Raw genomic sequence first — 15974 nt, 5'->3', positions numbered from 1 at the left:
ACGTTTATACACTTGAAATGTACATTACTGGCTTCTTGTCAATTTGAGGCCTTCCACCAACAACACTTGCAAAGTTGAAACTGATTAAAACTTAGACTTGTCCATTTGAGGCTTAAATTTAACCACCATCAGTGAGAAGTTATAAATAGTTAGGAATCTAGAGAAGCAGAGTCAGTACCATTCACATTTTCTCTAGAAGTGACAATGATTATTTACTTTTGGTTTTCCAGGAATAAAATGCCAACCTGGGACTGAATCCTGAAGGCTCATACTAGATTAGAAGCCTCTTCTTATTAAGGAAGAAACTAGTACTGTCATTATACATGTTATATACACACACACACATATATGTATTTAATTATAAGTAGTGGGAAATATCTTTAAAACAAAATACAATTTTATAGTTTATTGTTTGACTTAAGTAGAAATAGCATATCAGCAATATGGAATTATAGATGATCATAAAGAATAATAACTTTGAAAGTTGTCCAGTTCTGGAATAAGAAGTTAAGAGCAGATTTTATTGGTGTACCCAATAAACTTGTGTGGAAGAAAGAACTTTTGCCGTTAGACGCAGAAACTCAGATTTAATGCTTGGCTCTGTGTTTGTTGTTATATGACTTTGGGCAAGGTATGCACTAACCTCACTGGGCCCACCTGTTCTGTGGTCAGAGGTGCGTTTGTGTGAGAGAACGTAAGGGAGGAGCTTAGTGCCACACACCTGTGGGTGACCTGTGACCAGCTTTCCTTACTTTCTCAAGCACCATACCCTGTTAATTTAAAAAAAAACAATAAGTGAAAGCATGAAAGGTTTATGAGAAATTATTTCAGCTGTCAAACTCATGAAGATCCTATGCATTTTAGAAAATAAACTTTGCTTTTTGGAAGCCATATAAGGCAGTATTTTATAAACTTTGTGGAGTGAGTGTTCAGTTGAGAAGCAAAAATGCTGTTTGAATTATGATATACATGTTAAGGACATAATGACAGGTTCTTCCTAAGAAAGAGTGATTTATAGGGGCGCCTGGGTGTCTCAGTTGGTAAAGCGACGGCCTTCGGCTCAGGTCATGATCCTGGAGTCCCAGGATCGAGTCTTGCATTGGGCTCCCTGCTCGGTGGGGAGTCTGCTTCTCCCTCTGACCCTCCCCCCTCTCATGCTGTCTCTATCTCATTCTCTCTCTCAAATAAATAAAATAAAATCTTTAAAAAAAAGTGATTTATGTTTTTAAAGATTTTTATTTTATTTATTTGAGAGAGAGCACAGAGGGAGAAGGAGAAGCGTACTCCATGCTGAGCAGAGAGCCTGACATGGGGCTGGATCCCAGCGCCCCAGAAGAGTGATTTATGTTTAACAGAAAGTGGAGAGAATAGTTCCTATGGTTAGCTTATTCCCTCCCACTGTCTAGGATTCAGTTTGCCATAAAGGCTGAACACTATGCTCTTTTGTATTTCATTGGTGGTCTGAAAGTTCATTTTGGATTTAATTTTTTGCTTGAAACCTCAAGAATACTACGGAAATGCCTTTGGCTAAGGGAAATGAAGTCATAATCCATTCTGAACTCTAGTTTAGTGATAGGGAACACTAATGAACTGCTATAAACATAGCTATCAGGAAACTGAATCCAAGTATTCATGTTAACTCCTGAAAACAGATAGGTATTTGGCAATTTCCTATCCCAGGGACAGCTCTGTAGAGTGTTTTCGGTGGATAGCAAATAATACATTAAAATGCTTGTCGGGATGCCTGGGTGGCTCAGTCGGTTAAGCATCTGCCTTCAGCTCAGGTCATGATCCCAGGGTGCTGGGATCGAGCGCCGCGTCGGACTCCCTGCTCAGCGGGAAGCCTGCTTCTCCCTCTGCCTGCCACTTCCCCTGCTTGTGCTCTCTCTCTCTGTGTGTCAAATAAATAAATATATAAATAATCTTTAAAAAAAAATAAAATGCTTCTCAATGGGCGCCTGGGTGGCTCAGTCAGTTAAGTGTCTGCCTTCAGCTCGGGTCATGATTCCGGGGTTCTCTCTCTCTCTCTCTCCCCCCCTCTGCCTCTCCCCCCACTTGTGTGCATGTGTGCTCTCTCTGTCTCTCTCTCAAATAAATAAATAAAATCTTAAAAAAAACAAAATGCTTGTCAAAGTGACAAGCATGTAAATATGCTGTGGGGAAACACTACCCTGTGTTTTGTAAGGTGGCTGTTTTCTACGTACGACCCAGACCAAGTTAGAATTCATGGATGCACAATTTAGAAACTTAAATCCTTTCATAGCATTAGCAGAATTCTTGTATAAAGCCTATAAAAACTCTACTGGCACCTCTTCAGTTTCCTGATAATGACAGCATCTCAGTGGTGATCATGTTAAAGTTTCATGGAGACAAAAATTCTCTGCCAGATTGGGTGTGAAAAGAACGTATAGGTACAAATGCCATTTAGCCATTAGCTGGGTTCTCAGATCAAGTCTAGAAACACGTTCTGTAACCATAAAGGCCAAAGATTTTCCGTTCATCTGTTTGCCTTTTTTTTCCTTTTCTTTTTTTCTTTCTTCCTCCCTCCCTCCCTCCCTCCCTCTCTCTCTCTCTCTTTCTTTCCTCCTTCCCTCCCTCCCTTCCTTCCTTCCTTGTTTCAACTGGAGCTGTCACTTAGACCCCTAGAATACATTGAGTTTTAAGGAAAGTCAGGCATTGCTTCTCACCTGAATGAGATGTTTTTAAAAATGATTGCTGATGGTATGGGGTTCACAGATGATTTCCCTTGTTGAAGGTGACAGAACACCACCTAGAGGAATCATGATGGAAACCTGACGGGACGGTTGGCAGGCTCCCTCCGTGCTGGTGAATGCATTCTGTGTGATCTTTTCACCTTTAGGGATCCCTGTGTTTCTAAGAGACCTAAGGCTTCTAAGAGAGTTTGCCTGCCTGCATAATCCATTTCCCCTGTCTTCTCAAAGCTCCAGTCAGAGCTTCGGCTGGCACTAGAAGGGTGCCCCTCCTCACCATCTCCTCTCCTGCTCCGGGTTCTCTTGCCTGGACTGTTGCCAGAGCTGCTAAATGCTCTCCCTCCTCCCACCCTTACTCCTTTGCTCAGAGGCCAGAGTGGTCTTTTAAAATATCAGTAAGACCCGATCATTCCTCACCTTGAAATGCTCCATTGCATTTAAAATAAAATCCAGCTACATAAACCAGCTTACCAAGACCCTCACATCTGGTCCTTGCTCACATCTTCCACTACTGCACCTGCTGGGTCCCAGCCACCTCCACCTTCTTTTCATTTCTTGACCCACACCAAGCTCATTTTGTTCTTTGGACCTGGACACAAGTCTTTACTGGAAGGTATTATCCCAAACCCCGTGCCTTCACGGGGCAGGTGCTTCTCGACGTTGGAATGTCGGCTTAAATATCCCCTCCTTGGAGAAGCCCTCCCTAAACACCCAATGTAAGCAGCCGCCATCTACTTTAGATTGGATTATCTAATAACATCTGTCTGTAGCTGACAATTTTTTTTTCTCCTTCAAGTAGAACATAGGCTCCCATGGAGCAGAGACCCTTTGTCTTTATCTGATGTATCCCTAGGCCTCAGAACAGTTATTTAGGAAATGTTGTCAAAGGAATGTATTAATGCCTGAAGAAATGATGTAGCCTGTATTACTAGCCTTAACCAATAAATTTCCGACCAAAAGTAAGGAAATTTGGTGAGTGTGTGCAGCTGTGTCATTGCCATAAATGTATACTTTACTTTAAAATAGCAGAACAAACTCTCAGACCTATAAGGTACTACTCTTCCCCAGCCTCCGGAGTTCAAGAACCCCAGTCTGGGAACTCAGCTTCTTTTATCAGAGTGATCATAACACAGATGTCCTGGAACAGAGACTGAACTGGTTCTTCTGCCACTCTCTCTTTGCAAGTGGTTTGTCCCCTCAGGAACCTGCCTGTCTTATTAGTGCTGTCACTGAACTCTGTTCACTAACTGAAGCCCCCATATATAGATAGATAGATAGATAGATAGGTAGATAGATAGATAGCAGTCAGCTGCTTCCTTGGTTTATTGAAAAGTATTTGGGGGGCTTGTGGGAACAACCAAATATTCTTGCTATTTCAAAGATACGTGGGATTTTATGCCCTGGTGTTTGGCACCCCTTGGATTAGAAAATACGAGTACATATTGATAAGGTGAACATACTCATAATCATCATCTCTGTCTATATTCTAAACTGCATTTGTTAACTATTCTGCTTCACACATAGCTCTAAACATTTTTGAGCTTGAAAAGCTCAAAGCTTACCAAAAATTAACCAGGTTTTTCCAATGTATTACATAAACTAAGAGTTTTTTTCTTCAGCTTTTTTGGATGATCTGGGTAAAGTATTGCTTCAGTGACATAAAACCGTAATTGAGTCAGTTAATGAAGCCTTCAGCTGACCGTGTGGTGGTGGAGAGGCCAGCTTTCTCTCGCACGCCATGATTGCCTGCCCTAGTTGCATTATGCCCTGGGGGCCAGTGGGTAAGATCAGTATCTGTCGTCTTTTATCTTAAAGGGCAGAATTTCTGTAGATTTCATGCTATTAATACAACAGTATCTCTGGCCCTCAGGAAGACTAGAATTTCAGAATTTTAGAACAGAAGAGGAGATGCATTCCATTGAGGTCACAGAGCATGTGGCCCACTTGAGTCTGGCTTGTGTCCTTCTGGCCCAGCCGGGTGCCTCTCCTGCACTTTGATTTATCTGTGATTTCCCTTTGTCCTCCTGAAGTAGCCAGTGATTTTTACTTGCACCTAACGTTTAAAACGAGTCATTTCATTTGGGATAGAAAGTTCACCCCGATGATTTTTCCATCAAAGGAGGGTTATTTCCTGCGGAAGCCCTCTCTACCCCTGCAGCCTTGTTGAAAGCCCTCTTCTCTGGGCTTGCTTCTCACATCCTAGGCGCTGTGGTTGGTTTGCTCCTCAGGGTCACCTGTCAGATGTATACTCCTTGAAGCAGGGGACTGTGGTCTTTTTTTTTTTTTTTTTTGGTCTTATTTTTTAAATTCCCAACTCTGAATTGTAGATGTGCTGTGCTGTCATGAAATCTTTGTCTCCATAAAGATGGATCTCGGTAATCCTGGCAGGTTTACAGTCGTCATGGTGAAAGTAAATTTTGAGTGATCGTGTCATCTTTGTAGAAATTCCAGGTTTCTGCTTCTGTAATCGTAAAGTCAGCCAATAGGAGTTGGTATATTGGCTTATAGGAGTTGAAGTTAGTATGGCCCAAAAGCTTATTTGAAAAAAAGAGAAGAAAACTATCCATCATCCCTGCTGCTAGTCAGAAACACTTAGCATCTCAACTCTCTGTTTCCAAGTTTTCAAAGATATTTGGTAATGACCGGTCCTGAATCCCCCTGTTTTGTGCTTTGAGGAATAACCGGTCCACTGCTGCCCCATCGAGGCCTCCTTGCTTTATCAGGTTGGTCTAACTTTGAGCCAAAACAATGAAGAGGTCCAGCTGACCCCTTCTGGTGTTAGTCCTTGTGGCCGCCAGCGTGGTGGTCTCTGCAATGCCACGGAGTCTCCTTGGCCTGATCAGACAGCCTCACGGGACCTGACTTCTGCTTAGCTCGTCTCATCACCCCTCGCCACCCCCTGCACACCCGTTATGTCCCAGCTGCAGCAGACAAGTAAGTGCAGCTGGTTTTTCACACTGCTCTGCCCTTGTCTGATGAGTAACCTCTGGATAGAACTCTCTGCTGCCTTCCTCCTTTGCACACAACTCAAGAGGTGCAGTAGACTGGCATGACAAAGACTGAGTTGGGAGTGAGGAGAGGGGTGCTGTTGCAGTTCCTAGCATGAGTAGCTGGACAGATGGAAGCCCACCTACTGACATGCGGAAGACCGCAGTAGAACAGATGGGCTGGGAGCGTGGGGGCATCAAGGGTTTGGATGGAAAAATGTTCAGTTCGGGTGCCTCTGAGATATCCAGGTAAGCAAGGTAGGAAGTTGAATGCTATATATGGATCTGTAGCTCAGGGAGGTTCCAAACTGAGGAACTTCTATTTTGGAGCTGTAATTTTATTTGAAGTGAGATGGAGGAGCTCTCCAAGAAAGAGGGTTTAGAGCGTGTGATGGACTCCTAGAGAGCTAACAAGTTTAGAAAGAGAAAATAGGAAATAGGCCATGAAGAAGCCAAGGGAAATTAGAAGGAGTAGCCAGAACAGATAGGAAAATCAAGAGTGCCCAAAGCAGAGAATTCAAAGATGAGAAGGGATGTCACCTGGGATTTATTGGCTTGTAGGGAGGTCATTGGTAACCTTAGTGAGGTATACTAGAATAATGGGAGACACCCTGAAGAGTGAGTGGGAGGGAGAGTGTGGAGACCACATGGGAAGACAATTCCTTCTATAAGCATGGCTCTAAATAGGTAGGCCCGTACTGGAGGGGGAGGGATGGTGGGTGTGGAAGAGTGGAGTGTGAGTGAGCCCTAGAGCAGGCTGACTTGGTTTTCTGTGTTGTTTTGGGTTTTTTTTTAAGCTGGATGGTACTAGGGCCTTTTTTTCCCTTCTTCTAATGCAAATAGGCAGAATCCAGTAGAAACGCCAGGAGATATTACCATCTTATAGTTTGCTCACAATTGATGGTGGATACTATTCCATAGTCACAAATATTGACATTTATATACTAGGTTCTCTTCTCCTATGAATTTGTATTTGAAATATAAGAGGAAACAAACTTGCTTTAAAAAAAAAAAATTGTCCATTTTAGTCTTACATCCCTGAAGGTAAGTAAATGGTATAAAGGGTTTTTTGTTTTGTTTTGTGTGTTTTTTTAACAAAGTGTTTGGTTATTCAGTAGGAATCCTGTTTTATGCCTAAATGACAGAGATTTACATTGAGCATTTTCCTACCTGAAGTCCTTTCTAGGTTGGTGTCTTTTAATATGACTGAATTTTAATACCAGCAAGAGAGGGAGGTAAATTTGAATAGAGAAGCTAATTAAGCAGTCATTTAGTTAGGAGATGGAGATTTTAAAATGCTAGTTCTAAAAGTGGAAAACATGAGGACAAATTGACCTTTTTTCTTCTATGGAATAGAAAATTGGAGCTGAAAAGGAAGAAAGCCATGACCAATTTTTATAGGTGAAACGGACTGGGGATTGGGACCGTGACTTCATTTATACCTGCATGGGGCCTCCTTGGAGGCTCATCACTATTTCTTAATTTCTTAGTCATTTACTAAATCTCTCCCTGGGAGAGGCATAATGAATACAGTTCCTGTTTCTTGAAAAGATGGAGGATTCCTCTTGCCATCCCACTGGAATACTCAAATGAAAGTCTTTACCTCAACTTTTAGGATTCAGAGTTTCTAGAAGTCTAAGCCTTTGCTTTTTTAGCTGAAGTAGAACACAGCTGATAAGGTAAATTTAGTTTCAAGAAAGGGCAGAGTTTAAGCCAAAGCATTTTGTGTCGCTTTCTGTTTAGAATTGCAAGCGATGGTGTTCACTTCTAGTAACTGAAATCATTGACAGCTATGTTTAGTCCGAAGTGAATAGATCAGAAGAGGAGGGAGCGTTGGAGTAGAGTTTAGTGAGATGGAAAGGGAAGTGTGCAACTTTAAGGGGCAGGGTCATCCAAGAAAGCAAGGAGTGAGCATGAGAAAAAAGAAAAGCCAAAGCAATGCAAATATCCTACAAATCTGCTTTAAGAAAATGTTTTGGCATTTGGGTACAAGACCAGAAGTGTACACTCTAAAATTATGAAAATAGGAGTTAAAGTTAGAAGTACTATATTTAGATGCTTATGCTTTTAATTGTTTGCCATTTAAAAATCAGTTCATCACTCGCTTGTATTGGCATGTGGGTAGGGAAGAAGACTTAAAAGTTTTGAAGCTGGATTTACTGATGTAAGCTGTCAGTGTTGTTTACTCGTAGGTACAGTATGAACTTATGCCCTTTCAGATATGTAGAGTTATATATTGATTCTAGTGAGACTCCAGAACTACAAAGCCTTACATTTTTAGGGTTTATTGCTCTACTATCTCTCAGCTGCAATGAAGGTTTTATGTTATTACAATTAGTCAAGAAACAGCAACAATTTTCATTCATTATATTATGCATGTAGTGCTGGGGAAAATAATATGCTTCAGAAATATTTGACAAGTGCATAAGAGTTTACTCAAGGTTTGAGGTTCTGTGATTTATGTGATCTATGACAAGTAAGATATCATATGGTATATTTGTAGGTAGAAAATAATGGTAGGTTATTTTATTATTTAAATAGTTGATAGGTGGTTGCTGGGTTCTATTTTGCATTTTATTCAGCTTTTGTAGAGCTGGCTCTCTGCCTTAGGGACAAGTCGTGAAATCAAAGAGAAAAGCAGGTCGCAAAATGGTTTCATGACCAGAACAATAACACCGAAACTCAAAATTGGGATGTTCTTGTACTAATTTTTCCCTTTTAGTTCATGTTTATCGAGGGGCTAAGTTCATGTGTTTAGAAAGATTCCTATTTTAACACACATTGGACAACTTTTTAATGTTTGGGTTGCATTGATATGTCCACCCCAATGGAGTCTATACTAAAACTACATTTGTGTAAAAATTCCTTATGTTTACAAAGCAAGGAAGCTGAAAGAAGGTGGTGAAAGAGGTGAGAGACTTCTGTAAGAAGACAAACTGTAAGAAGATCTGAAGTTTGGCATCTTTCACTCCTTTCCCCTCACCCACCACACTCCATCATCACTAATTTCTAGGCTGAACCCTTTGTTTCATGGAAGAGGAAGCAGGAGACCAAAGAAATTAAGTCTGTCGTCCAGGCTCACACATGACAACTTATTTGCTGCTAATTATTTTCATGTATTAGATTTATAAAGATTGTACATAGATTTTTAAAGTGAAATGAACTAAAATGTTTATATTTTGAGATATGATTCCGGTTTTGCTTCAGTAACCATTTTGACATCTCATTAAGTTAGAGCTATTTGCCAAAACACACATAATATTCATAGAAAATAGAAGATATTGAAGGTATCCAACATTTTTTAAATATGATTTATATTTATTTATAAGAACTGCCCTGCCTGGGAAGAAAATTAAGCATCTTTTTTTTTTTAAGATTTTATTTATTTATTCATGAGCGAGAGAGAGAGAGAGGCAGAGGGAAAAGCAGGCTCCCTGCAGAACAGGGAGCCCAGTTCAGGACTCGATCCCAGGACCCTGGGATCACGACCTGAGCCAAAGGCTGACGCCCAACCGACTGAGCCACCCAGGTGCCCCTAAGCATCTTTTAAAAATGTACTTTTTTTAGTAGTCATTTGTGTTTTATTTTTTGATTTCATGATCTAGTGATTCTGGTCACTCTTACAGAGATTCTCTAAACCACTTAAACATTTTCTTTTTGAGTTTTTGGAAAACGCTTTGACCCACTGGTAAAAGCATGTGATTAGACTGATAGCATCTATTACCTGTAGGGAGATTTCAGCTCTGAAAGTTGTAACTGAGTTCTGTTTTCCATTAAACATAGAAATACCTACTTTTTCCTCACTTGAGAGATTTCACAATTGCTAAAGACTATAAGGAACAGTTCTTACACACTCACATATGTAGGTGGATATGATAATAATGGGATTGATTTTATTAGTTGTTCCTCAAATAATTATTCAAATACCTACTGTGGTCCAAGTACTACATTGGTACTGGTACCACACATAGAGTAGCTATGTAAAAAGGGAATGCCTTTCTCAAGCTGACACTTGAGGAATGGGGAATTGGCCACTTGAAGAGCAGAGGAAAGAATGTTCTCACAGAGAACAGCATGTCTAAAAAACCTGGAAGCAGAAAACCTTGCTGGGCTTTGCCAACCAAAAGGAGATCACGTGGCCAGATCGTCGTGGGAGAGGGGGTAGGCAGTGCCACTGGGCATGGATCGGGTGTTGAGGCCTAGGCTTGTGCTGGAAGGCCATGGCAATTAAGAGTTTGGATTTTTCTTCAAGCACATCGGGAAGGTATTAACATGGGTGCTAGGACTAGATTTATGTGTTATGAAGATCAGAATAGAAGTGGGCAGGAATAGACAAGGAAGAGGAAGTTTATTAGGGAGTTCAGGAAAGAAATGATAGCTTGCATAGTGGCAGGGGACCAATTCCAGATATATTTTGGAAATATGTTTTTATATAGGTATTTGTATATGTATGTGGAAAATTATATATTTTGCAAAATATATTTTACAAAACCTTTTGTCCTCTGTTAGAGAAAGGAAGGAAAAGGAAATGTCAGGGCTGATTTCTGGAATTCTGGCTTGAAAGAATGGCATTGCCCTTTTTTGGGGTGAGGAAAAAGAGGGAGGGGAGGAACAGACTTGAGAGAGAAAAATCTAGAGGTACTTGTGAGCTATCAGTGAGAAATGTCAAGTGGGCAGTTGGGTTTGAAACCCCAGAACAGAGGTTCAGACCAGAGATGTGAGTCTATAAGCAGTTGGCTTCTGGGAAGTATTTAAAGCCCTGGGAAAGTATAGCAATAGCTGGGAGAAAATGTCAAGTGAGAAGAGGAGAGAGCCTGAACTGAGTTTTCCAGAAGATTCCCACATGTAGAGGTTGGGTAAGAAGTAGCCTGGAAAAGAGAATGAGAAGGTGTAGCCTGAGAGATGGGGGAGAAAAGCAGGAGGGTGTGGTGTGTTCTGAACCCCAAGTGAGGGAAAGATGCTGACAAGTTGGGCTGGGGCTGCTAAGAGATGAGATGAGATGGGAAAAGAAGAGAGTGGGTAGTCCATGGCACTGTCCACCTCAGTGCGAGTCAGACTGGAGTCCTTGCAGGGAGAGGGTAAGGGAGGACGTAGAAGACAGTGAAGGTCAACACAATTTTTTGAGAAGCTAGGAGTGGAAAGCAGAGAAATATGGTCATAGCTGATGGAGGATGTGGGCTGGAGGGAAGGCTACTTTGTTTTACTGAGATGGGAACTGCCAGAGCATGACTATATTTTGGTAGAATTTTAGTCTCAAGAATATGTATTAGAATGGCCCTGAGCAAGCGTAGTGCAGTTCCAGGAAGACAGAAATGAATTTCTGCCTCATGGAACAATCTGGAGCAGCAGAGCAGGGGCCCAGGTTGAAGGGGTGACCCTGGCATCCTCCTGAATTTGGGGCCTCCATGACTGAGTCTATGGTGACCATGTCGATCATTTTTCCCTAGCCAATGAGAAGAGGAAGCCTAGGGCAAGTGCCCTTGCCTTTATGAAGATGACCTAAATACTGGATACATACTCTGTCTTTTCTCATTGGTCCAGACTTCATCACCTGGCCTCAACTCATTGTGGTCTCAAGCTGGGTGAAGGAATACCAGCTAAAACAAAGTTTAATTACTAAAAGGAGGAAGGAGAAAATGGATTCTGAGAAGAGTCCATTTCTTCCACTCCTTGGGGCGAGGAGGGGGGTTACAACACATTTATTTCTGTTTCTAAACCATGGGCAGTACGTGACTTAAATTTGGCACTTAATTGAGAGTTCAGCAAATTGAATTGACTATTAAAATTGACCCTCTCCCAGGTCCATACCTCAATATCATAAAAGCCATCTATGAAAAACCCACAGCAAATATCGTTCTCAATGGGGAAAAACTGAGAGCTTTCCCCCTAAGAACAGGAACACGGGAGGGATGTCTACTCTCACCACTGCTATTCAACATAGTACTAGAAGTCCTAGCCACGGCAATCAGACAACAAAAAGAAATAAACGCCTTCCGAATCAGCAAAGAAGAAGTCAAACTCTCACTCTTTTGCAGATGATATGATACTTTATGTGGAAAATCCAAAAGACTCCACCCCAAAACTACTAGAACTCATACAGGAATTCAGTAAAGTGGCAGGATATAAAATCAATGCACAGAAATCAGTGGCATTCCTATACACCAACAACAAGACAGAAAAAAGAGAAATTAAGGAGTCGATCCCATTTACAACGACACCCAAAACCATAAGATACTTAGGAATAAATCTAACCAAAGAGGCAAAGAATCTGTACTCAGAAAACTATAAAATACTCATGAAAGAAATTGAGGAAGACACAAAGAAATGGAAAAACGTACCATGCTCATGGATTGGAAGAACAAATACTGTGGAGATGTCAATGCTACCTAGAGCAATCTACACATTTAATACAATCCCTATCAAAATACCATCCACTTTTTTCAAAGAAATGGAACAAATAATCCTAAAATTTGTATGGAACCAGAAAAGACCCTGAATAGCCAGAGGAATGTTGAAAAAGAAAAGCAAAGCTGGCGGCATCACAATTCTGGACTTCCAGCTCTATTACAAAGCTGTCATCATCAAGACAGTATGGTACTGGCACAAAAACAGACACATCGATCAATGGAACAGAATAGAGAGCCCAGAATGGACCCTCAACTCTATGGTCAACTCATCTTTGACAAAGCAGGAAGGAGTGTCCAATGGAAAAAAGACAGTCTCTTCGACAAATGGTGTTGGGAAAATTGGACAGCCACATGCAGAAGAATGAAACTGGACCATTTCCTTACACCACACACAAAAGTAGACTCCAAATGGTTGAAAGACCTAAACGTGAGACAGGACTCCATCAACATCCTAAAGGAGAACACAGGCAGCAACCTCTTCAACCTCAGCCGCAGCAACTTCTTCCTAGACACATCGCCAAAGGCAAGGGAAGCAAGGGCAAAAATGAACTATTGGGATTTCATCAAGATAAGAAGCTTTTGCACAGCAAAGGACAGTCCACAAAACCAAAAGACAACCGACAGACTGGAAGAAGATATTTGCGAAGGACATATCAGATAAAGGGCTAGTATCCAAAATCTCTAAAGAACTTATGAAACTCAACACCCAAAGAACAAATGATCCAATCAAGAAATGGGCAGAAGACATGAACAGACATTTTTCCAAAGAAGACATCCAAATGGCCAACAGACACATGAAAAAGTGCTCAACATCGCTTGGCATCAGGGAAATCCAAATCAAAACCTCCATGAGATATGACCTCATACCAGTCAGAATGGCTAAAATTAACAAGTCAGGAAATGACAGATGTTGGCGGGGATGTGGACAAAGGGGAACCCTCCTTCACTGTTGGTGGGAATGCAAGCTGGTGCAGCCACTCTGGAAAACAGTATGGAGGTCTCCTAAGTAAGTTGAAAATAGAGCTACCATATGACCCAGCAATTGCACTAGTGGGTATTTACCCCAAAGATACAAATGTAGGGATCCGAAGGGGTACGTGCACCCCGATGTTTATAGCAGCAATGTCCACAATAGCCAAACTGTGGAAAGAGCCAAGATGTCCATTGACAGATGAATGGATAAAGAAGATGTGGTATATATGTACAATGGAATGTTATGCAGCCATCAAAAGGAATGAAATCTTGCCATTTGCAACGACATGGATGGAACTGGAGGGTATTATGCTGAACGAAATAAGTCAATCAGAGAAAGACATGTATCATATGACCTCACTGAGGAATTCTTAATCTCAGGAAACAAACTGAGGGTGTGGGGTGGGAGCGATGGGGTGGCTGGGTGATAGACATTGGGGAGGGTATGTGCTATGGTGAGTGCTGTGAATTGTGTAAGACTGTTGAATCACAGACCTGTACCTCTGAAACAAATAATACATTCTATGTTAAAAAAAAAAAAGATAGTAGGAAGGGAAAAATGAAGGGGGGGAATTGGAGGGGGAGATGAACCATGAGAGACTATGGACTCTGAGAAACAAACTGAGGGTTCTAGAGGGGAGGGGGGTGGAGGGATGGATTAGCCTGGTGATGGGTATTAAAGAGGGCACGTATTGAGTGGAGCACTGGGTGCTATATGCAAACAATGAGTCATGGAACACTACATCAAAAATGGTGATTAACATAACATAATAAAATAAAAACTGACCCTCTCCCTTTAAAAGGTCGAATTTGATTATAGGCTCTGGATTACACTGTAACATCACCTTTCCTCCTCTCTGTCTTTTCTCTGGACTTAACACTTTCTAGTAAAATCATACAAAAGAGAATATAGTGTTTACTTTCAAGATTTGCTTAAAAATCTAAAATGTAAGAGGAAAAAAGAAAATGTGTTCCTTTTATGTGGATCACTATCTTGTTCAGTGTTTGGTCTTGATATTTACATATGCTTTGGGCAGCTGAGCACATGCCAAGTTGATATGTCTTTTATTCAACAGAAGGAATAGCTGGTGATTGTAGAAAGGAACCCTAGATAGGAAACATGGATGTAGAATTTAGTTTATAACATACATTGGTATTTGTATGTTCCCTCTTCTTCAAGTTATTAAACATACTCCAGCGTGTGTTGTGAAGATAGAACAGGCGATTTTACTATGGAGTAATAGTTTGCATAATTCTGTATTATACTAATGGGCGTATCATTTGCTTAGAGTATTACACTACCCCTTTGTTCCTGGTATTTTTACCATAAAATTAGAATTAGGAAGGGAAATCATAGGACGGGCTGGGATATTTGGTTTGAGTTATTTACCGTCTATCTAAGATAAGAAATTACTTAAAATGCCACGGTAGCAGCTGGCACAGCTCCTCTCTTGCTGTTTCGAGCAAAATACTGCTTTAAGCACAGCAGCATGCCCATTAGGAGGGGGAGGAAGGAACCCCCAGAAACTAAGTTCTTTGGACATGGTCAGGTTCAATTCCCTCATTTGGCAGATGTGGAAACTAAGGCACAAAATACTTACGTGTCTTGACTAGCAAACCATTACAAGGTGGTGGTTCTATTTTAGAAGGTGTTTTTAGGTGTAAAAGAAGATTATTATATATTAAACTCTGTTGTGTGAGTCCCTTATGAGCTGAGACAAACTCCTTTTTCAACTGTCAGGGGAAACAGGAGGAAGCAGGAAGAAGCTGTGACTTTTCACTGGTGAGGGAGGGAGAGATGAGGCTCCCAGCCTCCCTCCAGCCCCGCCCACGGCTTGTCCCGTGTGGGACCCGCCCCCAGGTCCCCGAGGAAGCCTCTAATGTAGTTGTCACTGTTCACTCAAAAGGGGCTGACAGGGTTCTGAGAAAGCAGAGAAGGGCTCTTGCTCATGGAAGAATGGATACATCCAGGGGTTCTGGAGGCAGAGCAGGGGCCCTGGGTAGAGATAGGAAGGCAGAGGGAAGGAGAAAAAAAATCCGCTTCCATTATTAGATCATCCTTCCCAGAGATTAAAATATAGATCCAGCTGATGCAGAAGATTCATTTTTCTGAAATTAAATGTGTCTAAGTTATATAATTATTAGATCGTTACTTTAATGTCATTTTATGGCCATCTGTGGCAAAAAACCTAATAGGAATAAAACCTGTGATCATTACAAATAAGTTTTGGCTTCCAGTTAAATGTTCATTTTGAACCATCTTTGTGGTAAATGGAAGTCGTCTATTAGGACTGTGCAGTAGGACTGTGTTTGGATTGCATGCATGTTTCCCTTTTTTTTTTTTTTTTTATTGTGTTTCTGTGCAGCCTTTCACCATAGGTAGCATCCTAGTTTTTGTGCCTAGCGAAGGTAATTACACTGAATGATGGGACCTTGCCATTTTCTGTTTGCAGAACAATCAACCATGACGACCGAATCTGGCTCAGACTCGGAATCCAAGCCCGAGCAGGAGGCCGAGCCCCAGGAGGCGGCGGGGGCGCAGGGGCACGCGGGGGCGCCGCAGGGCCCGGGGCCCGAACCCAGCGGCGAGGAGCAGCACCAGGCCCTAGAGCAGTTCGAGGCCGCGGCGCACAGCACCCCTGTGAGGAAGGAGGTGAGCCATGGGACCCAGGCCGCCACCGGCTCCCCCACACCTGCTAGCATCGCCCAGAAACCCAATTCAGGAATGTTTATTGACCTTTTCCAGGGTCGGGGCCGACCTTGGTCTCTTAGCACTAGAGGAAACTATGAGGGGTTGTCTGTTTACCCCTTCTGGTCCCAGGCAGATGGAAACTTATGCTATTTTAAGACTTCCAGTGAATGACATTCCACAACCTTGCTTGGTAACTCCTTCATTT

General features: G+C 41.8%; 1 protein-coding gene across 5 annotated transcripts in view; it reads left to right on the top strand.

The window, feature by feature from the left end:
- The window catches only part of EPB41L3 (erythrocyte membrane protein band 4.1 like 3), a 148750-nt gene that overhangs the window by 46373 nt on the left and 86403 nt on the right, over positions 1–15974 (top strand). For all 5 annotated transcript variants that reach the window (XM_088019619.1, XM_028123935.2, XM_088019618.1 and 2 more), the window contains exon 2: positions 15531–15730. In XM_088019619.1, coding sequence (XP_087875745.1) covers positions 15542–15730 — 189 coding nt within the window. In that variant the 5' untranslated portion in view covers positions 15531–15541. The remainder of the gene's footprint in view (positions 1–15530; positions 15731–15974) is intronic.

This window comes from Eumetopias jubatus, unplaced genomic scaffold (assembly GCF_037043125.1).
Source record: "Eumetopias jubatus isolate StellerSeaLion01/CBP00866 unplaced genomic scaffold, mEumJub1_p1.0 scaffold_16, whole genome shotgun sequence".
Taxonomy (NCBI): Eukaryota; Metazoa; Chordata; class Mammalia; order Carnivora; family Otariidae; genus Eumetopias; species Eumetopias jubatus.
The sequence above is the reverse complement of the archived record's forward strand: the minus strand, read 5'-3'. Positions and strand labels throughout refer to the sequence as shown.